Here is a 9,033-nt window from a genome sequence, read left to right on the forward strand (position 1 = left end):
AGTACATCTTTATTTATAATTTTCCTATTCAGTTTTAATATATATATATATATATATATATATATATATATATATATGTGAATACGAGATTAGAATTAGATAATATGTAATAAATTAAAAAAAATATATAATCATATGATCTATCATTCCAATTTTTTTGTACATGTTGTAATGTCCTAAATTTCATATTTAAATCTTATGCATTACGAATAAATTACGTATAGACCTTATATAAAAGTACAGGGTATATTCTGGTAAAATTAAAATTGCATGCGCTATTTGTGATTCTTCCGATAGTACGGGGCTTTTTTTCTGCAAATTGCAATATCTACCAAATAGTTTTTTTAGTGGTCGGCTGTAGTCACGTGGATGTGTCCGTCGTCTTTGTGTGCTTTGATGTGAATCTGTATTTTAATATTAGATCAGAAATTATATTTAATTTTAAGACGGAAACTAATGCATATTTTTAAAATTATAATTTTCAATTGACATGTAAATTGTTTTTACCTAAATATTACATCAGAATTCGTGTCAAGAATATATTTCTTTTTTAATTAGTATTGCTTACTTATTTCATAAATAAATATCTACTTTCTTATTTTAATTTTGTTTTCCACACTTATTTATTTCATTTATGATGTTATAAAAGATAGCATTAAGAAAAAGGTTAACATTAAATATTTAAATATTTTATTACCCATAATTCTCCATCTCTGAATAAAATTACTGAAAACGCATGTAAGTAAATTTAAGCTTTGAATGGTATTAGTTTTTATTTTGGGTTTTTGGCTTTAGTTTTTGTTTTTGGTTTTTGGCTTTTGGATTCTGAAAGTTTATAAATCTAAAAAAAGATAGCTTTTAGTTTTTAGTTGATTTTTTTCATAAAGTAGATTTCCGAATTTTTAGGAAAACCAAATTTTAAAAAACTTGATTATCGGTTTTTTCACTTTTTGAAATCCAAAAACTCTGAAAACCATCTCTCATTCAACACCTTAGTTTATTTTTTATAACTAGCTACTTTTTCCTTTTGATTTTTTTTTCTATTTTTCATCTTTCATGTTCACAAAACTGAAAGAGTTAGATGATTTTTTTTTAAATCTGATGTTTAATTTGTTTATTTTAAATCTTAACGGAAAAAAACTCGATTCAATGAAAAATCAAACAAAAAATCTTAATTAATAAGTCATTTTTTGTAAAAAAAAAAATAATAAGTCAATTTTTTGTAAAAAAAATTAATAAGTCAATTGTCTTATATATATAAATCGTTTATTACCCAACAATTATTTGTCGTATTGCTTGATTGTCGTGCACTGCGTGAGTGAGTCGTGACCCAATAGGGTTGCGATTTATTTTACTTTTCTTTCCTCTTTTTTTTCTTCTTTTCCTTTTTCAATATCTATATATTATACTTTATAGAAAGATATGGAAAGTATATGTTAGAGTGCATTTTTAATGAAATAATTATAAATATTAAAAAAAGAGAGAGAAAAAGGATAATATAAAATAATAATAGCTTTAATTTCTCTCATATTTATTTTTTCAGAGTAAAATAACATTATATAAAAAACTATAAAATTTTCTAAAAAATTATATAAATAAATAAATTTTGTAAAATCTTAGTAAATAGTAGATGATTTTTTTACGATTAATTTTCAGTAAATTTTTTTATATAAATATAAAATTTGAAGATTTTTTTTTTTGTATTTGTCCCTCTTAAGTATTATATTTCCGTTGAACAGGTATTCGTTCGCTCATATTACACGTGTCAACACCAAATCAATACTACATAAGCAAATATGGCAAGCTAGCAAAATTAAAAAATAGTTCTCATACACACATATATATATAAACATGCATACATATATTCTACATATACATGCATATATATGCATAGATATATACATATATAAATACATACAACCTATATCACGTCACATAACTTCTGAAAACAAAAGTACGTATTATGATTCCTTCTTATTCTTTTCCCATTGTATTGTTTTTAAATAAGTTTGAATTCTCAACGATGTTCTTCTGATATGGTTTTGATAGTCTTTTTTCGATAACTTTGTTACATGTCTACTATAATTATTTAGTTTTTATTCTTACGTTTACTATCTTCGGATTCAAACTTTATTATGATTTTGATCCATAAAGCAACTATATATTTTTTGTAACTTTTGTGTGTTTTGGTGTTTGATTATGAAGAGAAGAACAAAAATAATTGAACTACAATAAAGAAGAAGAAGTGATGATCGAAAATGTTTGCAGACATTGTCCCTTGTATTTTTCTTATTAATTTACATCAATATAAAACTATATTTATATACAAGAGGGTAACGGATATAATATCAAGAAATAATGTACACTATCCTAAATGGAGAGCAAATTTTATTTGTTACCATAATGGAATTTAAATACAAAAAGAAAGAGGACCAACGACTATTGAGAATATGGAAGATGGAGCTCTTATGAAAATAATCTTGATTGTCTCCTGTTGGTAATGTGTTGATTGATTATATGAGGTGATTTGGCACCGTCTAGAATATTCCATCCATGAGTGACGTTGCATGGTGACTTGGTTGGGTGCTCCATGCAATCCATGCAAACCCTTTGGACGTCTATCACGTGTTTGATAATCGTGTCTTCAACATTCTCCCTCAAGATTGGTTTGAAAGAATCTCGAAAAACCAATCTTGAAAAACGAATGCTTTCTTGATTGTGTTGATTCGTGCTCAAGCGTTCCTTCTTTTTCAACGATAGTTCCTTTGATTTCATGAGCTGAATATATGCCACTTTCAATTTTATTTTCTGCATCCACTCAAAGAACGTGTTAGTAAACATAAGGGAGGCCGTAGCACTCCGTTTTGAAATACATTTTAATTTAAACTTTTCTATATTTTTCATATCAAAGAGTAACAAAAATAGTATTCTAGTGTGATAATATGTAAGTTTTAATGTCATTTTTTCAAGGTATACTAGGTGTTTATCATAAACTTCAAATGTATCATACATGATCTTAAAAGATAAATGAAAGAGAGTTACCGAGTCTAGATTTGTTGAAACTTATAGGGAACAACTCCTTATAATTTTGCTCAAATGTTTGCCTTGATGTTTCCTCATGTGTCGTGGCCTTTTTGTTAGAGAAGAGTATGAGGGTTCTATCACATTCCCCCTCACTCGTAGACTTCTCTATACAATAATTCTTCATGGAATTTATTTTCATGTTCGGTTCAAAAACACTTAAACAATCCAACATATTATTTGCGAAAGAGATATCGATTTGAACAGGGCAAAGGAAGGGACTACAACCTCTATCTTGTAACCATATGATGGTAGTTCTCGGATTTTGTGTAAGAGATGGAAAGGGATGTATGCTCATTTGGGTTTTTTTTCCGGGGTTCTTCGCCTCCTTTGTTAGATCCTCTAATATGACAACCGATTCATCTTATACTTTTTCTTCCTCTTTGTTTGTATCCGGCGCCAAAGTCTCCATGTAGATCGAGCTTTTGGTGGTTTCTTCATGGTTTTCCTTAATCAAGTCAACAAACTCATTAGAATTAAAGAGAAATTCAATGAGTTGAGAAGTTAACCGAATATTGTGTGTATGTGAACAAAGCCTCCTTGACTTATAATGAGAGTTAATCAAGGATGTCTTCTTGTATGGTTTATGCATATATACACTAACCAAAATAATAGTTTTTTTCTATATTTATATATAAGATGTTAGAAAAATATAGATGAAATCTTTTATAAAAAAAAAAGAAGATGAAATCTAGTACATAATTGGAAAGAACACAAGGAAGACTGGAAAACTACCATTTACTATGAAAAAGCTATAATGGGAAAGAGAAAAAGACAATTTACCCATCCACTTGCAAACTTCACTAAACCCTCTTTTTGGTAAATGTAAATGTATTAAAAAAAACAATAAAAAATCCCAAAAACTAAGTCAAGAACATTCAAGTCTTTTTTTTCTTACAAAACTTGAACCATTATTCAAACTATAGACCAGAATTATGTCTTTGTCTATAATTATAATACTATAATATATATATATATATATATTGCACATTTTGGTTGGTGTAAAGTTGAAATATATATATATATGTGTGTGTGTTATCCAATTTGTTCTAAATATGCTAAAATATGCTTATATATATTGTACAACCAAATGCTCTTTCGAATCTCAATTTGTGGAGTAAGATGAGCCAATTTAAAAGACTATTCTCACACAATCCATGGATTACATTAAGGATTAATCATACGTAGATATCGATAGCGCATATTTCATTTTCTTGTTTAGAAATATTTATTTAATGTCAATTCATTTATCATCTCGACCACGATCAAAATAATATATCATTAGTTGCACCAACCCTAAGTTTTCTTTAATAGTGTACATGAATTTCAATATCTTCTCATCTCTTACCGTAAAACCCTAATTCCGACCACCGGGAAAGAGCATGACTCGTGCGGAACACCCATCGGCCGAAGTTTCTTGGGTTCAAGAAAGAAAAACTTATCCACTTCCGAAATTCTGAGTATATTGGCATGACATTGTGGTTGCCCAAAACCCTAGCTCTGTCGCAGTCGTCAATCCTGTAACAACTCGGCGACATGATTCGGCCTTGTGGAGATATATTATCGACAACCCTTTAACCCTAGGATCGAAATTGAGCTCCAACATTGTCGGAAAAGCTCGCGGTTTATATGCCGGTACGTCGTCAAAGGGAAGAGGTGTCGTTTATGACGATGAATTTCAATCTGACGGAAGGAAAATATATATAAGGGAAGCACGATCACGGTTTTCGGGCAAAACCCGATTGCCCGGAAGGTGAGGGAGATGCCTGTGTTGGAGGGAGCGGGATTCTCCGATTGGCCAGCGGGTATGTTCTTGCAAGAACGTACGAGGTTGTTGACAGGAGTGCACTTGTGGAGAATAATTGTTATGTTTTGCTGCCTATGTGACCGGTTTGGTTATAAAATGTGGCATATGATAAGCAACGGTTGGAATAAAATTAAGCCAATTAATAATATTGCAGAGCCAATGAAATTATTCTGGGTCTGGGACCCACATTTGATCCAGTGATTTAATAACTCATGTTATCATTTTTAAAGTTGAAGATTGGGACACGTGTCATGATTTCATTAGCATATCCCCACCATGCACGCATTTCTATTTTCTCTGCATTTCTTAAAATATATAATCGTGGTTCTTCTTCTGATGTAATATTTTTTTAAATAAATTCGAAAGATCAACCTAGAATTTTCGCGTATTGCGTTAGATAAGTTTTTTTATTTTATTTTTTTCTATTTTTTTTACATATGAACGAACTATTATAATCTTATTTATTTATTTTTATATGCTTTTACAATTTTTTTAAATATCGTATCTGATTTAAAACTTACATTAACGTTAAAAATAAAAATTAAGTGATTCAATTTGATTTATTCTAGTTTTAATATTATCTTACATTTTCACATGCTACTGCAATTTGCAATTTGAAGTTAAATTAAAATATAATTTTTTTATTTCTATTACGTAAAAGGGGTTAAAAGACAAAAAAACAGTAAAAGTAAATTGAGAAAAAGAAATATATATATATATATATATTAAATAAAATATTCAATAATGCAAAACATAGCAATTATACTCCACGACCGCATTCCCTGTCTTGGTATCAAACTCATGAGTTCTTGCCTGAACATAACCTCTGGCGAAACGGAAGAGCCCACTTCCTCCGATCACCGGCATCTCTCTCACCTTCTCGAAAACGGGGTTTCGCCCGAACACCGTTATCGTGCTGCCGTTGTATTTCCCGTCGAAAAACGCGAAGTTCATCGCCATTAGCAATCCAACTTCCTCCTTAGAAGAAGCGGCGTACAACCCCTGCGCTCTTCCCACCATCTTGGAGCTCAGTTTCGGTCCTAACGTTAACGGATTATCGATCATCCGGACGAGGCCGAAGCCGGTGGAAGAGTAGTTCTTTGGGGGGTTCATGATTAGGACAGAACTTGGGTCTTGTCCGTTCACGATGTCGTGCCAGTATGCTCTGAAGTGTGTGAGCTTTTCTTTCTTGTTCCCCAAGAAGCCTTGATCGAGGGCTTCTCCCTTGGTCGGGATTAGGGTTAGGGTTAGGGTTAGGGAAGAGACAAGGAGGAAGAAGAAGGATATGGGCTTGGCCATGGCGAAGTGTTTCTACTCTTAGTGAGGTTTGTGGTTTATGTGTCACACTATGTGTATATATATATACATATATATATATTTACGTAGAAATTCTAGAAAGTTATTATGAATTTGGTGGTTGTGATGTAATGATGTTTGGTAGGTACACCTAACGGAACTTTTTGAAAAGGACACCAAAAAACTCCGTAATGGGTCGTTGACGTATACAATAAGGTCGAACAATATGTAAAATAACCTCATTTTGAGTAAACATAGACTCCTCGATGGTCATTGCCAAATAATGAAACATATACTTATTTAAATAAGTAAATAACTAACTTAGGCCTCGCAGCATTTGGAATATATATACATACATATATGGGAATAAATTTAATTGGTTGTAATTGTCGCTCTTTAAATATTTCTTTTAAAAATTTATGATACAACCAGAGATATTATTAAAAGACAACAGCTTTTTAGTTCTGTTTAACCTCATACAAAATTTCTTATTTTTTTCTTTTAGTTAGTTTTATGTTTTCAATATTAAATACGTGGAAATTTCCACTTTCACCCAACAGTGGGCGGCCCAGTGGCGAAGAGGTGACAAAGTCATCCTCGACGTCCTGAGTTCGAATCCACCGGTGGGGAGGAGGGGGCGCAATTAATTGCGTGTCTAAAGGCTGACTCCGGGGCCACTTAATCCCCCTGGGCTACTTAATCCCCCTGGGCCCGGAATCAGCCTTTACACGCAATTAATTGCGTCCCCTCTCACCTTCTCGAAAACGGGGTTTCGCCCGAACACCGTTATCGTGCTGCCGTTGTATTTCCCGTCGAAAAACGCGAAGTTCATCGCCATTAGCAATCCAACTTCCTCCTTAGAAGAAGCGGCGTACAACCCCTGCGCTCTTCCCACCATCTTGGAGCTCAGTTTCGGTCCTAACGTTAACGGATTATCGATCATCCGGACGAGGCCGAAGCCGGTGGAAGAGTAGTTCTTTGGGGGGTTCATGATTAGGACAGAACTTGGGTCTTGTCCGTTCACGATGTCGTGCCAGTATGCTCTGAAGTGTGTGAGCTTTTCTTTCTTGTTCCCCAAGAAGCCTTGATCGAGGGCTTCTCCCTTGGTCGGGATTAGGGTTAGGGTTAGGGTTAGGGAAGAGACAAGGAGGAAGAAGAAGGATATGGGCTTGGCCATGGCGAAGTGTTTCTACTCTTAGTGAGGTTTGTGGTTTATGTGTCACACTATGTGTATATATATATACATATATATATATTTACGTAGAAATTCTAGAAAGTTATTATGAATTTGGTGGTTGTGATGTAATGATGTTTGGTAGGTACACCTAACGGAACTTTTTGAAAAGGACACCAAAAAACTCCGTAATGGGTCGTTGACGTATACAATAAGGTCGAACAATATGTAAAATAACCTCATTTTGAGTAAACATAGACTCCTCGATGGTCATTGCCAAATAATGAAACATATACTTATTTAAATAAGTAAATAACTAACTTAGGCCTCGCAGCATTTGGAATATATATACATACATATATGGGAATAAATTTAATTGGTTGTAATTGTCGCTCTTTAAATATTTCTTTTAAAAATTTATGATACAACCAGAGATATTATTAAAAGACAACAGCTTTTTAGTTCTGTTTAACCTCATACAAAATTTCTTATTTTTTTCTTTTAGTTAGTTTTATGTTTTCAATATTAAATACGTGGAAATTTCCACTTTCACCCAACAGTGGGCGGCCCAGTGGCGAAGAGGTGACAAAGTCATCCTCGACGTCCTGAGTTCGAATCCACCGGTGGGGAGGAGGGGGCGCAATTAATTGCGTGTCTAAAGGCTGACTCCGGGGCCACTTAATCCCCCTGGGCTACTTAATCCCCCTGGGCCCGGAATCAGCCTTTACACGCAATTAATTGCGTCCCCTCTTCCCCACCGGTGGATTCGAACTCAGGACGTCGAGGATGACTTTGTCACCTCTTCGCCACTGGGCCGCCCACTGTTGGGTGAAAGTGGAGAAAGTTAAATTCTGACAATTCATATTTCCACTTGTTTTTGTTGAAGATGAAAAGACAAGTGTTGCTATTTGAGGGAAAACCTACAATGAAATTAACAAGGAAAATGCAATAAATGTATATATAAAAAAACCATAGTATTTTGTTTCTTGTATAAATATATTAATTTTTAAAATATGAAAACATTCCACATAAACTAAGCGCACTAATACTAAATATCTGATTTTTTTTACTTCAAATTTTAAAACAATTCCAAAACACCGAAGAAAGAGCAGTACACGAGTTGGATATAAGATTCGTTTTAAAATATATATCTATATATATATATTACGATCTTATTTTTTGAAATATGTTTATTAATATCAAAATTCGTATTTCCACCATATCCGACAAAAACATCTTAGAAGAACCCTATAATTTGAATTCAAAAGGTGGTGTGGATCCATGTATACATCAAGGTTTAGGGAACGTAAACAATAATTTATAATTGATCTATTTTTTTTAAATACTCTTTTAAGAAGATAATTTATTGTCTTAATTACTGATTAAAAGCGGATTCACGATCATCCCCTTGGAATTATCTTTCTGGAAACACTAGTGGATAGGGATTGGGGTGTTCCTGAAGCTTTTGAAAGTTATGGTATTATTTTGTCATTTTCGTAATCTTAGGATATTACAAAGATGGGACCATTATCCCCAATCTCTCCTCTCCACAACCACCAATTGAACTTCCCACAAATCATTCAAATGCTCAGAAATGATACTCCGCTAATTGGATAATTCATTAATATATATATATATATATATATATATATATATATATATATATATATATATA

The 9,033-nt window shown here is 32.6% G+C and overlaps 1 protein-coding gene across 2 annotated transcripts; it reads right to left on the minus strand.

Annotated features, from left to right (window-relative positions):
• Positions 1-5,607: 5,607 nt before the first annotated feature.
• Positions 5,608-7,392, minus strand: LOC104811060 (dirigent protein 19). Of its 2 annotated transcripts, XM_010537605.1 has the most exons (2): positions 6,939-7,392; positions 5,608-5,764 (listed from the first exon to the last, which is right to left on the minus strand). In XM_010537605.1, the coding sequence occupies exons 1-2, from the start codon at positions 7,359-7,361 to the stop codon at positions 5,627-5,629; spliced, it is 561 nt and encodes a 186-aa protein (XP_010535907.1). In that variant the 5' UTR covers positions 7,362-7,392; the 3' UTR covers positions 5,608-5,626. The 2 variants fall into 2 exon arrangements, with proteins under 2 accessions (XP_010535907.1, XP_010535906.1); XM_010537604.1 differs by lacking the exon at positions 6,939-7,392 and having other exon boundaries at positions 5,608-6,218.
• Between the last annotated feature and the right edge of the window lie 1,641 nt (positions 7,393-9,033).

The sequence above is a fragment of the Tarenaya hassleriana genome, unplaced genomic scaffold (assembly GCF_000463585.1).
Source record: "Tarenaya hassleriana unplaced genomic scaffold, ASM46358v1 Cleome19, whole genome shotgun sequence".
Lineage (NCBI taxonomy): Eukaryota > Viridiplantae > Streptophyta > Magnoliopsida > Brassicales > Cleomaceae > Tarenaya > Tarenaya hassleriana.

Bases quoted from the DNA above. Each gene is read 5' to 3' on its own strand.
- LOC104811060 (XM_010537605.1), bottom strand. From the start codon at position 7,361: ATGGCCAAGCCCATATCCTTCTTCTTCCTCCTTGTCTCTTCCCTAACC. The intron at 5,765-6,938 runs GTGAGAGGGGAC...GTTTTCGAGAAG, and splicing joins GAAACCCCGTTTTCGAGAAG to GTGAGAGAGATGCCGGTGAT.